The sequence below is a fragment of the Camelus bactrianus genome, chromosome 2 (assembly GCF_048773025.1).
Source record: "Camelus bactrianus isolate YW-2024 breed Bactrian camel chromosome 2, ASM4877302v1, whole genome shotgun sequence".
Taxonomy (NCBI): Eukaryota; Metazoa; Chordata; class Mammalia; order Artiodactyla; family Camelidae; genus Camelus; species Camelus bactrianus.
Window position 1 is genome coordinate 28,715,090 of NC_133540.1, and position 15,365 is coordinate 28,730,454.

At 40.1% G+C, this 15,365-nt stretch overlaps 1 protein-coding gene, 1 long non-coding RNA gene and 2 other non-coding genes across 4 annotated transcripts in view; 1 reads left to right on the forward strand and 3 right to left on the reverse strand.

Moving 5' to 3' along the window:
• Nucleotides 1–1,675: 1,675 nt before the first annotated feature.
• Nucleotides 1,676–5,859, reverse strand: RPS3A (ribosomal protein S3A). The gene is made up of 6 exons (XM_010968497.3): nt 5,702–5,859; nt 4,847–4,950; nt 4,289–4,476; nt 2,637–2,845; nt 1,998–2,107; nt 1,676–1,848 (listed from the first exon to the last, which is right to left on the reverse strand). Exons 1-6 carry the CDS (start codon nt 5,761–5,763, stop codon nt 1,727–1,729), a joined length of 795 nt encoding a protein of 264 aa, XP_010966799.1. The 5' UTR covers nt 5,764–5,859; the 3' UTR covers nt 1,676–1,726.
• On the reverse strand, nt 2,309–2,380 carry LOC123612353 (small nucleolar RNA SNORD73). The gene has a single exon (XR_006719565.1). It is a non-coding gene; the product is annotated as a small nucleolar RNA SNORD73 (small nucleolar RNA).
• LOC123612352 (small nucleolar RNA SNORD73) lies at nt 3,542–3,614 on the reverse strand. Its single transcript, XR_006719564.1, has one exon. It is a non-coding gene; the product is annotated as a small nucleolar RNA SNORD73 (small nucleolar RNA).
• A 147-nt stretch (nt 5,860–6,006) lies between the features above and the next one.
• The window catches only part of LOC123612336 (uncharacterized), a 35,569-nt gene continuing 26,210 nt past the window's right edge, over nt 6,007–15,365 (forward strand). The window contains exons 1-2 of the long non-coding RNA XR_006719551.2: nt 6,007–6,147; nt 6,534–6,632. This is a non-coding gene — a long non-coding RNA (uncharacterized LOC123612336). The remainder of the gene's footprint in view (nt 6,148–6,533; nt 6,633–15,365) is intronic.

Here is a 15,365-nt window from a genome sequence, read left to right on the forward strand (position 1 = left end):
CTGGCTAAGAGAGTAAGGAAGTGGTAGTGACAGGTCAGAGGCAAGATCACATGGGACTTTTTGGGTGAACTGATCATCTATAATAAACTTCCACAAAGGGGGGGGGGGACGACATGACAAAGGGAGACCATAAAGGTAACAACAATCCAGGTGGTAATGACTTGCTCCAAAGTGACAGCAGCTGCAGTAGTAAGAATTGGTTAAATTCCAGACGTATTTTGAATGAACTGTGGTCAAGGATGACTACAGAGGATTTTGGTCTAAAATAGAAGGGTGGGTAAAATTGTTGCGTTCGGGAATACTATTTTAGACATGTTAAATGCCTGTGGTATCTAATGAAGATACCGAGCAGGCAGTTGGACAAGGAAGCCTGGAGTTCGAAGGTATAGACTAGAGAAGTAAGAATCTGGAAGTCAGTTTATTTAAAACCAAGAAATTAAATAGTATCGAGTACTGGTAAATGTTCAAGGACTAAGCCCTAGGGCTCTCCAACACTAAGGCCTCAAACGAACTAGTGGAGGACAGTAGCCAGCAATGTGAGAGGAACTTTGAGGTGAAATTCCAGAAGACAGGTTAAAACAGGAGAAAATCCACTGTCAAATGGCACTAGTAGAGGTCAAGTAAAATGAAGGCCAAAATGAACCACTCAACACAGCAAATCTGGCAATTCTGATAGCAAGACTCCTTAGAGTGGTGTGGGAGGAAAAAAAGCCCAACTGCAACAGGTTCAAGAAAAGTAAATATGAGAAATACGGTTAATTCTTCTAGGGGGTGTGAGTCAGTGATACCTAGATAGAGGATGCCTGTATGCTTGATGGGACTGGTGGAAGAAAACTGACGAAGGTGAGAGTTGATGGACCCAAGAACTTGACAAGCCAAGAGAAGGGAGCTGATGATCATTGTCCCAGCGACAAGAAGGAAAGGCAGAAAATATGGACACAAGCAGATGGCAGTGTGAAAATAACAGGAATGTGAGGTTCTCTTCTCATCCTTTCTCAAGAAATAAGGTCATCAGCTGACCTGAGCATGAGAACAGTTCTCAGGGGAGAGGGGATATAAAACAGAATGGGTGGGTGACTAGGAGCAAATACTGGAGAGTGGGCAGCATTAAATGCCCACTTAATAGGAGACCAATAACCCATTTCTCTTTCTCTGTCAATTTCAGCTTGACCATGAAGGTATACAGTGGGATATTAACAGCAAGAGGAAAAAAGACAGCACAGTTTTTACACACACAAAGAAACAAAAACTTAAAATGCCAATGAGCTCTTCCCTTTCCATTACAGTCTAATACAGTGGTTCACAAAGTATGGTCCGTGGCCGTCAGTATCACCTGAAAATTTGTTTAAAAAATTTCACACCCCACCCTAGAACTATTAAATAGGACACTGGGGGCAGGCCCCTGCAACACTTTAATAATACTTCCAAATGACTTGAGAACCACCTTAAAAACTTAAGCCATGTTAAAAAAAAAAGGGGGGGTTTCCTTTTATTGACCATCTATAACACTTCCAGATCATTCTAGCTTAAAACAGATCATTACATTTTCCTCAGCTACTGAGTAACCCAAGCAATGAATAAAATCCACACAAAAGGTCAGAAAAGGTCATATTACCTTCGAATCAGACATCTGATTCCACAAACTGTCAGATGATCAAAAGAGAATTGTCAGAAATAAAACATCACAAATAAAATCTTTTATTTGTCACCATTAAAAGTCTGCATTTTAAACAGATTCTTGGACTGGCGGCTCATATCCATCAGCTCGTTCAACTTTAGCACCTGTCTCATCCCCAGTAGCTTTTCCAGAACTACTCCCTTCACCATGTAGCTCCATGAGTTTTCCCACTAAAAGGAAAAAATAACTGTTAATTACAGCAGACCATGTACCTTGAAACAGTGATCTTCAATCCTATGTAGCATGACAGGGAAAAAAAGGACCAGCGTGTTCATACACACAATTTTTTCTTTCAGGAACCCCATGACCTCTCACTTACATTCAAACTTGGGCTTCTTCAGCATTTTTACTTTTCTAACAAAGACATCATGGAGTGGATAAATAGACTGGCAAGCCTTTTCTATGTCTTTTCCAATGCTGTCTGGAATCCTGTAAATTAGTAATGATAGATTAGAATAAACCTACACCTCATTTAATTCACAATAATCCTCATTCTGTTATTGCCCCTTCACAAGTGAAGGTTAAATGATCTGAATTATACAGCTAGTCAGTAACAAAATTATCACTTGAGACTTCTGAGACCGAGCCTTATGGCTTTTCCGTTACACCCATCTTAGCCAACTGCATGGGAACATCAGAAAAATGTTAACAGTTTTATCATCAGACATCATCTGGGACCGAAACATTTTGTCATCACTTATTCCCATACATTACTAATCGTGAAGGGTTTATCTATTCAGTGTATTTTTTCTAATTAAGGCAAAAACAAGGCGCTTCAAATCGCACTAAGTTCCAGGAGAGCTTCATCCAAAAAAAAGATAAACCATCAAATAACTGAACATTTAACATGCTTTCATTTCAAGAGATGCAGCTAGATGGTTTCACAGACAATTTAAACACGAGTCTGACCTCACTTTGTCTCATATGCTTTCTCTCATCTGAGGGCTGCATTACTTACAATTTATTGACCACCTCTTTCAAGTCATTTGTCTGCACCTCTCGGGTCATGATTTCCATCATCTTCTTCCGGATTTGGCGGACCTGTTGATGCTGGGCATAAGAGGTCTTCCGAATCTGATTGTTGCGTTTTTTAGTAAAACCCACACAGAATAGACGAAGCAAATAACCATCGGTAGTCTTGACATCAACGTGAGCTTCAATCATGGTCTAGTGAAAAAAAGATACTGCCAGGTATACCAGGATTTAATGTTATCAACTTTATCCCTCAAATTCTAATTTAAAAATAAGCTGGAAGGTCAAGTAGTCAATACACAGTATTAAGGATGATAATATAAATGACTATTTACAGAATTTGCCTCCTTGAAGTGAACTCACCAAGCTACCCCAAATTCTTACTATCTGTCGTATCTAAATAAATACTGAGACCTCTCAGCAGTCTTCCCTCCTCTCTGGGTAACTTCTCTATTCCTATCCCTACCTCAATAGCTCCCACCCTTTTACATATACATGCCTTATACAGACACATGCCGACCTGCTCCTCCCCCAATCCCTTAACTGTGAAAGATGAAATAAAAATAGGTTCTAAGAGAATCTCATTTTGGCATATACACCTATTCCATCTTTTTAGGAAAAGGTGTTCTAAGTAGTTGAAATAGTGTAGTAACACTAAAGCCATGCTGAGGATTAAATATTCAATTTCACAGCTAAAGTACAATTTTTAGGAATCCCTAATTAATATTACGACCTAAATTCAAAAACCGAAACTATCTGTAGCAACAAAAATTGAAACGCCATCTTTGCATTTTGTAAATTTTATACCTTAGCTTAACAAATGAATATAATACAATTATAGTGAAAGGGCCTTAAAATATTTTCAGAAATGCAACTATAAAACCTTAGAGGAATGTCAGAAATAAATGTAACGGTACAATCAGTATGTATCATTTGGGACCGAAACATTCTGTCATCATTCATTCCCACATACAGAACACCCCCAAACTCGATGGTTAGTCAGAAACATCTAAACCAAGTTATTTCCTGCAGTAATACTAACATGTACTAAATGCTTTTTGTATCAAGTACTGTACTAAGCATGTTTACATGAATCTTTTATTTCATCCTCTTAACTCCATGAGTAATACTCTTACCTACATTTTACAGGTAAAGAAACCAGGGCTTAGCAAGCTTTAAGTTACTTTCCAAAGACAACATAATTGGGAAAAGGAGCCAAGACTTCAATCTCACACCAGAGGCTCTATCACTCCTACTGTAGCACAATAATCAAAACTAACCCAATCCATGCTTTCCCTATAAAGTTCTCTAGATTTTGAGGTCCAGAGGTATTCTGCAGGCAAAACTAAAACTGCAAATCTGCACCGAGACGTTCTTCAACCAGCCACTAATCCATGCAGCAAAAAAGCTTTGCTGATAACCCAATACTAAAGCTAGAACTCAATTTAAACAGCTTCACTGCTGTTGCTCAAGTTCAAGAGTGTCAATCCCAGACTCCACTCAGTAACAGCAAGAAAACATCAAGAACTTGAAATCTAAACCTCAACTGCACAGCAAGCACCTTCCTGACATTAAAACACAACATCTTCGGTCACACGCACCACAGCACCATGCACTCTAAAGGACTTCTGTTCTCACCTGCCATTTTTTGACCATGGAGCACATTTTGTCACGGGTAAGATCCATGCCATGGAAATTAGTCAGACAGTTTTTGCCCTGAACATCCTCAGTAATTAGCTTGAATTTTCTAAACGCAACTTCATCATTCTGCAGATCAGCAAGGCTCACTTCAAAAACACGACCCTTGAGGCCATCAGATGCAATTTCTATAAAACAAGAATCAATTGCGTTAACATTAGAAACCACATAAGCAAAGTCAAATCAGCAAAGATAATGCTCGTGCATTAAGCTTAGAAAATGAATGGTAAGTTATAAAAACCTTAACTTTTGTTAAACAAATTGATACGTACACCAATGACTAACAGTGCTTATTAGAAGCTCAAAATTAATGCACATTTTACTAGTAATTATAAAAACAGCACCTTGCTTCTACAAGTGGTGTACGAGAAACAAGCCCCAAAGGGGCTGAGGCTTCAAACAAGAGCTGACATTTCTTTCATGTATCCCACTGCACAATCAACAGACCATACATACAGGTCTCAAAAAAAAAAAAAATACAAAGAATAAGATACTCACTGGTTCCTTGCGTTCTCGTGACTAGTGTTTTCCCAACATTTCTTATATTGAACATAGCTGGTGCTTTCACGTCATACCAATCTTTCTTAGAAAATGGATCAACCCTGGATTTTAAAAAATGCGTTAAGTTTGAGGGCAGATCGCGTTATTTTTAACTTCCCTCATCTTAATTACATTAAATAGCAAACTGGAATGTAGACATTGGTGAAAACTAGTCCTCTTAGTGAGGCGAGCGGCGCATAGGTAAATCTAGCCCATCCCACTGTATTTCACACTGTGCAGATCTGACACCTCGGTAAATACGTCATGACACCTAAGTACTCTTCACCCCATCGGTCCTTCCACACCAGCAGCAGTGCCTCCAAACAACGTGCACATCTCTTCAACTTTACTGGTACGTGAGGACACACACTGGCACCCCGGGCTCTTCGGGGTCTCGTGCTAGCCTACTAGGAGCTCCCGTGTCCCACCCGGCCCAAGCAGGGGAGGAGTGCAGGGTTCCGTGTGGACAAGAAAAGCGCCTCTCACATCTCCAGCTCCTGGGGTGGCATCAATTACCCGTGCAATTTACGAGACCCGTGAGCCCACAACACGGAACACGCTAGTCTTGAGTCGCGGGGGCAATCAGACTCAAAAGAGGTGCGACTAAGGCCCAGAAAGCCAAGGGGAGAGCAGCCGGTCTGCCGCAAGGCAGCACCCAGATCCGCCAGGCCGCGGTTCGGGGTTTACCAACCCGGCACGGCCCGCGCAATCCAACCAACATCCTCGCCATCCGGCTCACACCGCGGTCCAGAACCCGCCCGCCGACTCCAACAGCGCCCCAAAGAGCAGGGGCCACAAACAGTCACCACTTACACTTTCTTCTTGGCTCCCTTTTTGCCGCCTTTCGTCAGGCGCTTGTTCTTCCCAACCGCCATGGTGCTGCTCAGGGAGCCAAAAGGGCGGAAGTGTAACTCGCGCGAGAACTTAGGCGTTCGGGGACGGACGCGCCGTCTACGTGACCTTCGATCTTACGTTCTTCCGGCCTCACGAATATCGCGACAACAGAGAGAGGCACGCCTCAGACTGTAGCGACAGCGCCCTCACGTGTGGGGAGGCTGCGCAGCAACCTGCGGGCCTCTGGCCGGGAAGCCGCGCTTAGGAGGCGCGGCTGTGGTGGTTTCTGCGGCTCTGACGCCCGGAAGTAAATTTCCGCGGAAGAGGACGCGCACTCGACGTCCTTCAAAGCCGAACTCACCGTCTCACGTTCGCGCCTGTTTCTTCTCAAAAGCGTGGGATTTGGGACAAGACAGCGAGTCTAGGTTCATATGCTAGTTTCAGTAATATTTAGCCTCGTGACCTGTCAGTGCTTCAGTTTCCGTATCTGAAATGGAGGCAGTAATGTGTTCTATCTCGTAAGATTGTTAGCAGGGTTCAGTCAGTTTAACTGAGGGGATGCTGGTCATGTTCTGCTTGTTCATACGGGCGCTGGTTAGCGGGGCACGTTCGCTTTGTGAACACCCGTCAAGCTGTGCACTTAATTTGTGTACTTTTCTATAAATGTCTTATACATTGATAAAAAGGGGTTTTGGTTTTGTTTTTTTTAATGGAATGAGTTCTACTCACTGTTTCCCTGAGGGACTAGGGTTCGCGTGTTGCCAGATACTTTGATTTTTCAAGAAAAGATGTTTTGTTTTTTCAATTATAGGGGATAACGAAATACACATCCCAGCTAGCGGTGGCCTGCTGGCTTCAAGTGTGCAGTCCCTGGAATGCTGGCCCACACAGGCTTGGTACTCAGACAGTGGTATGTTGAGTTTCCTTCTCCAACTTCCCCTCTGGGGAAAAACCCTGTACCTGAGCCAGAAACCTGCTCCCACAAGCCTTGAAGTCCTCCCAAGCCTCCAGCCCTTACCTCCGACTACCCTCACTTTCTAAAACAATCCTCCTAAATCTCCAGCCCTGTCCTGAAATCTTTCAAGACTTCCATTAATCTCAGTTGTTTGCAGGATCAAGTCAAAGGTCTTATTTCACGACAATGTAATTACACCAAACACTAGTACTGAACTGTTCACTGAAAAACGGTTAAAGTGGTACATTTTATGGTATGTATATTTTATCACAATTATATTTTTTAAAAATGGAAGTCCTAAGCTGAGCCCACAAAACCCTTTTTATCTCGAGTTCCTCACCTCCGTTTACATCCTCACCATGTCTCAGTCTTTAGTGGATGCCTCAACTCTGGTCGTTTAGAACTATGTAAAATTCCTTGGACTAGGTTTTCTCTTATCTCCATTCCTTTTCCCTCATCAGCAGGCAAATAACTGCATTTTCAAGACAACTCAGCTTCATTTCTTCTTTCACTAAGAGATTGATTCCCCAGACAAACAGGCTTTCCCTCAGACCTGCTCCCAGAAGACCTGGCACTACTTCACTTGTTAGAACTATTGATTCAGCGTGTCCCTTTCTTACTGTAAGGAGGGCACACAATGCAGTCATTTTCCTATTTGTGCTCTTTTTTTAGCACCTGGTGGGCCGTCAAAATATCTGTTGGATGAATAAGTAATAGTAGACAACGTTGGTGGTGTTCCCAGTCTTTTGAACTTTGTAGGTCAGCCCATATTTTTCACAATAATTTTGGGAACCAACGTGACTGCAAGTTTAAAATTCCACCAATCTATAAAACAAAACCAAAAACAACTGCCATTTTCTATCAGCATCATTTCATTTTAAAATATTATTTTGACTCCCAAAATTTAAAAAGACATATCCTTTGAAAAGACAGCCCTTTTAATTTAAATCAATGTTATGAAAAATTCTATAGACCTTACTTTGCTTGTCTCATCGCAGATTAGTGAATACTAGTGACCAGTGGAAATCAGTCAGTCCTTCCAAATGTAATATATATATTTATTTTTTAAGAATAGAAAGGAGTTTATTAGGGGTACACTGTCGTAGGCAACAGCAAGCCACACATGTGAGGGGTGCCTGTGTGAGCCCTTACAAATATAATACTGAGTCTAGTAAACTCTGTATTGATTCTATGCCTATCGTAACCTTGACTAAGTTAACCTAGATAGCAGTTCACTAGCTTAAACTTTTCCCAATGGAAAATGTTATAGACCGCCCAGGCTACCTACTCTAGAATGAAAACTGAGCTTGCATTCTTCCTAGTCTGACTCCTATTTCTGCCCAAAAGTGAAAGCCACCCGGGAGGCATTATTGAAGTCAACTGCATCTAGTTTATTCTGGAGACACCAGCACCTAAGGGATTTGTCAGAGGTATGGATTTCACTCTTCAAATTTGTATTGTAATGAAAGCTTTTAAAATAAAATTATATTTCCCTGACACATTAAATGATGCAATCATCAGTTTTAGTTAAATTAAACAAAAAGACAGCATGGGAGGTACAAAATCAGTTTATTGGGTCTCAACCATCTAAGAATCTCAAAATTCAGATAGAATAAAATGGAAGAGAAAAATATCAGAATACAGCAAACCTAGTAAGGTGTCAATATTATTTTATTAATTTTCTTTCCATCTGTGACTCATCTATTAAATCTATCCAATGATTTTTTTTGAATTTTGAATACTGTTGTTTATTTCTGAAAGTTCTATTTAGTTCTTTTTCAGTTTTTGCCACCTAAAATTTTTTTTATTGATATAACATTGGTTTATAATGTTGTATATGTTTCATGTGTTCAATTTATGTCATTTTGTAGTTCCTTATTCTTTCAGATATCCTCAATATAGATGTAAACCCAGGAAGCATAATTGTGATTGGCATCTGAAGGGGCTAGGCAGTCTTGTAAGAGTGAGCCCGTAACCTGTCCGCCTAGCGCTGTCTAGCTAGCTATGGGGAGATAGTGTCAGAATTGAGTTGAATTGTAAGACACCTAGTTTGTGTCCAAGAATTGCTTCTTGGTGTGGGAACGCACCCCTCCACACACATGTTGGAACGGGTTCCAGAATTGTTTTAACATCGTTTTCTCCCAGTCTGTAAACACCCCTGATCTTACTTCCTTGTCTTCTCAGCTGCACCCCGTGGTGGTTCATCTGAACAACATACTTTTTCACTGAAGCTCTGTACTTCCTTGTAGCCTGAGCCTTGTCTGAAAACTCTAAGCCTAGAGCAGTGTGCGGTTTACCTTCTGTGGTGGTATTTCCCCCAGTTTTTCACTCCACCCTGTACCTGTGACCTTGTGTTGTCCCTTCTCACGTTGACTGTGGGCTTGATAGCGTGACTTGCTTTAGTCCAGGGACGTTAGCGACTATGACTTCAGCAATGGCTTAAAAAATGCTGGCATACATGGGGTTTGCTCTTTCTGCTCTTTAAAACACTGAGCCCACTTAGCTAAGAAGCCTGAGCTAGCTTACTGGAGAATGAGAGATCATTTGAAGCAGAAATAACTAGTCCCAGCCGACGTCTCCCCAGAACAACCAGCCTCCCAACCATCAGGTGTTTGAATAAGGCCATCCCAGATGATTTTAGTCCAACTGAGCTGGCCCAGAACAGAAGAACCACCCAGCTGACACCTAGCATCACGACAGATAATAAATGCTCATTGTTTTAAGTCATTCAGTGTTGGGAGAATTTGATTTGCAGCAAAAACTAACATGCATTTTCTCTTCCCTTCCATCTACCCTCATGGCATGGTTAGAGAAAACCACATATTTCAGACTCAAACTATTAGAAATTAACGGTGTCACATCTCAGCTGGGTCTTGGGTCTCTGACGATCCTTTTACCTGTCAGCTCCCCTTCCTCTTTCTCTCCATGTCTGACTATTCCAGTCCTTCACCGTGCTTCTCCTGTCCCTAACTCAGCCTAACCCCCATCACTTTTAAAAAGAAAATGATGTAATTCAGATAACATAGGGGCTTTCAGGTTGCAGTCAGGACTCTGGGGGTTTTTCTGTGTGGGATGAGAAGCCCTTGGAAGATTTTGAGCAGCAGTGTGACACTGGCTGCTGTGTGGAGAGCTCAGTGTGGTAGAGCAAGAGTAGAATCAAGGAGAAGTTAAAACCAGGTGACGGCAGCTCGGTCTAGGGAAGTAGGGAGGACGTGTGGCGGGTGGAGAGCCGTGGAAACAGGACACCACTGATGGAGACTAAGATGCAGATAACATCCTCTGGGCATGTGAAGTGCAGGTGCCCTAGGTGGAAGGACGTAGTGGAAATTCTGGTTATGTTTTGAGGATAGGAGCCAAAAAGATTTGCTGATGAATAGGTATGGGAAGAGAAAGAGGAATCAAGGATAATCACATTTGATTATAATGATTTTTGTTTTTTAATTGATGCTTCCCTACCCCATCCCCTCCTGGGAAGAAGGCAGAGACTGTCCTAAACATCTCTCTTTGTATGCTAGTCTTGAATGACTTGTATGGCACATTTTCTTTGGAAATTTGTCTTTTCTCCTTTCATTTCTATTTAGAAAGTGAAAATAGTATATAGCAGTGAGTTCTCCTCGTAGAGGTGTCCCAGGTGGGATTAGGAAAATGTGCTCTATTTCCTTGGGTGATCAGAATAGTACCGGTCAGCAAACTATTATCAGTTGGCAAAGAGATAAAGAGCTTTTGACAGAATGAAATCAGTTACGTCACTGAACACACTGTTAAGTTCAGGTGACTGTTTTTTTCCGTAGTGAAACTTTGTTAAGGAAGTAGTACGCTGATTTGCATTCTGGCTTAAGCTCCTTATCTTGTTGCCAGTTGGCACCGTTTCCTGCACCACAACAGAGGATCAGCTGGATTGGCTGAGAGCTGCAGAATGTCTTATTGGGCATGCCAGACACATTAAAGACCTGGAAAATACCTTCCAGTACCAAGATGCTCTTCCGAGTTGTATAGGGAAGATGATGTATCTGAAAATGAGCAAATAAAGTTTTTGAAAGGACTTTACAAGTTTAAAGGCCACAAGATGCAGTGGAAAGAACATGGATTTTGAAGTCAGTCCTGGTTTTACATCATTGCTCTGCCACCTACTATGTGACCTTATATTGTCTTTGTTTTTTCACTGGCAAGTGGGAAAAATACTTACCTCCTGCGGTTACTGTGAAGTTCAAATGACACAGTATACATTAGAAGCCTAGCACAGGGATTAGCACATAGTGGGACTCAGTAACTGTTAACGCTCCTTTTCTCTGTCTCTCCAAAATAAATGTCACATTTATTATCTATCTTTTCCTCAGCTGCCCACTCACACTCACGTCAACACCTCTCTACCCTCAACCTTGTTAAATTTCAAGTGTTGCTCCTGCTGGAGTCGCTTCCCCTGCCTAACTCAGCCTGTGTGGTTTGGCATGGATGGCAGATAGGAAGAAGGAACTTATCCAGGAAGCAGAGCAAGAGAGTTGAGAAGGACAGCTGACATTAAATCTGTACACGGTGATACTAGTGTCATCACAGAAGTACAGTAGGACGACAGTCAAACAGGGTTCCTCATTACCATTGCTGTCACTAAGAACAGCACACGTCCTAGGGACACTCACATTTTTTTGTACCCGCACAGCTGTTGTTACTGGCTTTAGGTGGGAATTGAAACCACTTCCCTCACACTGTAAGACTGCAAGTAGTGGGACTTTTCTTTGGGACGTCAGCATCTCACAAAGTGAAAACCTAGCATGGAGTCTAGTATTGTCACCATTTGGTATCATGTAGATCTGAGGTCAGTCTCACCTTATCACATAGCAGTTTAACTTCAGGAAAGTTTTTAATCTTTCTGAACTTGTTAGTTGGAACAACTTATTAGTTGGAAGTTGAGTTCAAGGCTGCCATGTTGCACAGCTCCAGGGAGTACCACTCTTGTAGCTTGCACAGGGAGATAAGCAACAACTTGATTCAGGAATCATAACAGGACTTCAAAAATAGTGGCATATACAAGGTGAAAATTATTTCTTACTTACGTGACAGTCCAAGCATATACAGTCCAGGGCTGATGCATCAGCTGCATGCTACTGGGGACTTAGATTTCAAAGGTTTCATCACTCTGATTATTCTGCCATCTACATGTTACTTTCATTTGTGTGGCGCAAATGAAAAGTTAACATTTAATCCAGCAGGGAGAGGAAAAAGCAAAGAGGAAGGCATATTCCTTTACTTGCATAATACCATATACAAGTTCCACACATCCACTCTGCTCGTATAACTTTGACATACTTAGCTGTAGGAGGGGCTGGGAGATGTAGACCTTAGCTAGATAGCCATGTGCCCAAGCGTTCTATTACTTTTCAAAAAGGGAAGAATGGATATTTAGGAATAATTTGTCTCTATCCGCCTTACTTGTAAATTACTTTTGAAAATTAAGTGCATGGAAAGTGATGCAAAGTAGGTGTTCAAAAAAAAGATTGTTTCTTTTTTGCTATTCCTCTCACCCTTATACCCCAAAAGGGACATTATTTCCAACAGCTACTCATTAACAATACATTTACAAGCATAAATAAGAATTATATAGACTTCATTTTTTTCTTAACTGGATAACCATTCTCTATTAAAATATGGAGTACAATCATGAATACATGAAAGATGCTGCAGATATAAAAGGCTTGGAATCAGGGAGCACCAGAAAGAACCTCGAATGGGCTGATTTTGATCATGAACTTGGTTCATAAGAACTGAGTGGGCTAGTGGAAGTGATGGTAAGCAAATTTATGTGAACAGTTCAAGGGGTCCCAACATAGGGTTCGAATGACAGAGAGTTGCTTTGAACTGTCGCTTAAGGGATAAACCAGTGGTCCAGGAAAGAAAGGATTTTAGTTCTGGAGGGAATTTAGTCTGGGCCTAGGTGGAAATATTTTTGCCTAACAGGAGAGAATAGGTCAAAAATAGAGAAAGGTGCTTTTGACAAGAGAGGAGTAAATAAAGAGTAATTTTTTTAAGTGCATTTACTTAAAAAAAGTGTATATTTATTTCATTCATTAGTGGTAGGTATTATGAAATCAGGGCATATAAAACATAAGCTGCCCTCAAGAATCTTATGGTCTAATATACTAAGGAGCTTGAGTGACGTAGTCCTGTACACTTACATCTGCCCTGATCAGTATATGACACATTCAAATGGTACAGTAAAACAGCAATATATGTACCACCATAAAGTCAAATTAAATTATGGAGACTTTAAAAAGATTGTGCATAATAATATATCCACATATACACTTCCTACCCTCAGCTCCTGAAATCTGTATTGCAAATAGCATGGATACCCTCTTAAACAGGATCTCTGCAGTAATGTTCATTATAACAAGATTTTTACTTGTAAATCAGATATTTATTCATCCAATAGTATTATTTAGATACATAGTGTGACCTTTATCCTCTCAGTATATTCTTTATTTTGAGAACTTCTCAAAAACTGTGATAACTATGTAATTTGCAATTAACTGACATGACTTCAATTCCAGCTTCCCCACCAACTAGTCCTGTAATCACAGGCAAGTCACTTAATCCCTCTGAGCTTTAGGTCCCTGCAAAATGGAGATAGTAATGCCTGCCCTACCTGCCTCACAGGATTATTGCCATGCTCTCAGGAAAAGCAAAAACTACAGAGAAACAATAATTTTTTTTTAATTGCTACAATTTCAGGCCTTGACTGTACATCAACATCCAGTATAGTATTTAAATTGCCACCTAATTTTTCTGGACATCTTGAAAGATGAGCTTAGACTGAATTTCTCTTTTTCTCTGCCAACCTACCACACAACCTCATGTTTTCTATTCCTATTTCTGTTTCTGCATTTTTCCTTCTCAATAATTGCTAAAATGAGAAGTGGTTTAAGTTATTTAAGCTGCTGGTAATTACACTGACAATATGGGTAAAACAGGTAGAAGCTTCTTTTTAAACCTTTCTTTTTAATTAATCAACTTATTTATTTGAAGTATAGTTAGTTACAGTGTGTCAATTTCTGATGTACAGCATAATGTCCCAGTTTGCATATATATACATATGTTCATTATCATATTCTTTTTCATTAAAGGCTATTACAAGATATAGAATATAGTTCCATGTGCTAAACAGAATAAATTTGTTTTTTATCTGTTTTTATACATAGTGGTTAACATTTGCAAATCTCAAACTCCCAAATTTATTCCTTCCCACCCCTTTTCCCCTGAAGCTTTTGTTATGTTATGGTAGTGAGAAAGAAAATTAATATTGTGGAAGTCCTATTCTGGTAGTAGAATTATTTACATTATCTCAATTAATCTCTTACAGTCTTCACAACAACAAGGTAAGACAGGATTATTAAATAAGAAAACAAAACCCAGTGGTTTAGTGACTTGCCCCAAATCACACAGCTGTAAACATTAAGCTGGGATCCAAACCCAACTTTGAGCACAGAGATCAATTTTTTTCCTCTAACAAATTCCCAGATGATGTTGCCTCTCCTGGTCTTGCTCCACATTTTAAGAACCACTGGGCAAGGCTCTGCTGTATTCATCACCTAGTATCAAAGATACTGTATTCAACATTGGGTTGGAAACTCAGCCTATATTGCCTAGGGAACAACTCAGGTTACCCCTCTTGAAACACACACACACACACACACACACACACACACACACACACACACACACACACTGCTTTTTAGTTTATGCTCTAAAAAATAGTTAGAAGAACGAAAAACATGAGACATACAGAAAACAAAAATGGCAAATGTAAATGCAGTCCAATAACATTACATTTGAATGGATTAACCAATCCAGTCAAAAGGCAGACATTATCGGACTGGATTTTTACAAAAGATTCAACACTATACTGCCTACAGGAGATACACTTTATATTAAAAAAATACAAATAAATTGAAAATAAAGGAATGGAAAAGGATATATCATGCAAACAGCAAAAGAAACTAGAGTCACTAATATTATACAAAATAGACTTAACAGCTTAGCAAAAAATGTTATTAGAGATGGAGGGGTATTTCATAATGATAAAAGAGTCAATCTATTAGAAAGCTATAAAAATTGTAAACTTACATGCATCCAACAACAGACCATCAAAATACATAAGGCAAAAACTTACAGAAATGAAGAGAAAAATATTTCTACAATAATAATTGGATACTTCTATATTCTATTTTCAAAAACAGCTAGAACAACTGGATAGAAGAGCAATAAAGAAATAGATGACTTGAACAATGCTACAAACCAACTAGATCTAATAGATGTCTATAGAGCACTCCACCCAACAACAGCAAAATGCAGTCTTCTTAAATACACATGGGAGATTCTCCAGGACAGACTATACGCTAAGCCATAAAACAAACCTCAGTACATTTCAGAGGAGAGAAATAGTATAAAGTATGTTCTCCAACAAATAAAGGAGTGAAATTAGAAATCAATAACAGAAGGAATTGGGGAAACTCACAAGTATGTTGAAATTAAACAACACACTCATGAATACGCAAAGAGTCAAAGAAGAAAGCAAAAGAGAAATTAGAAAACACTTTGAGATGAATGAAAATGAAAGCACAACACGTCCAAACTTACAGAGTTAGCGAAAGCAACACTTACGAGATAATTTAATCACCAAAATGCCCGTATTAA

Bases quoted from the DNA above. Each gene is read 5' to 3' on its own strand.
- RPS3A (XM_010968497.3), bottom strand. From the start codon at position 5,763: ATGGCGGTTGGGAAGAACAAGCGCCTGACGAAAGGCGGCAAAAAGGGA. The intron at 4,477-4,846 runs GTGAGTATCTTA...CTTGTTTTATAG, and splicing joins CACGAGAACGCAAGGAACCA to AAATTGCATCTGATGGCCTC. The intron at 2,846-4,288 runs GTGAGAACAGAA...TTTTTTCACTAG, and splicing joins CCATGGTCAAAAAATGGCAG to ACCATGATTGAAGCTCACGT.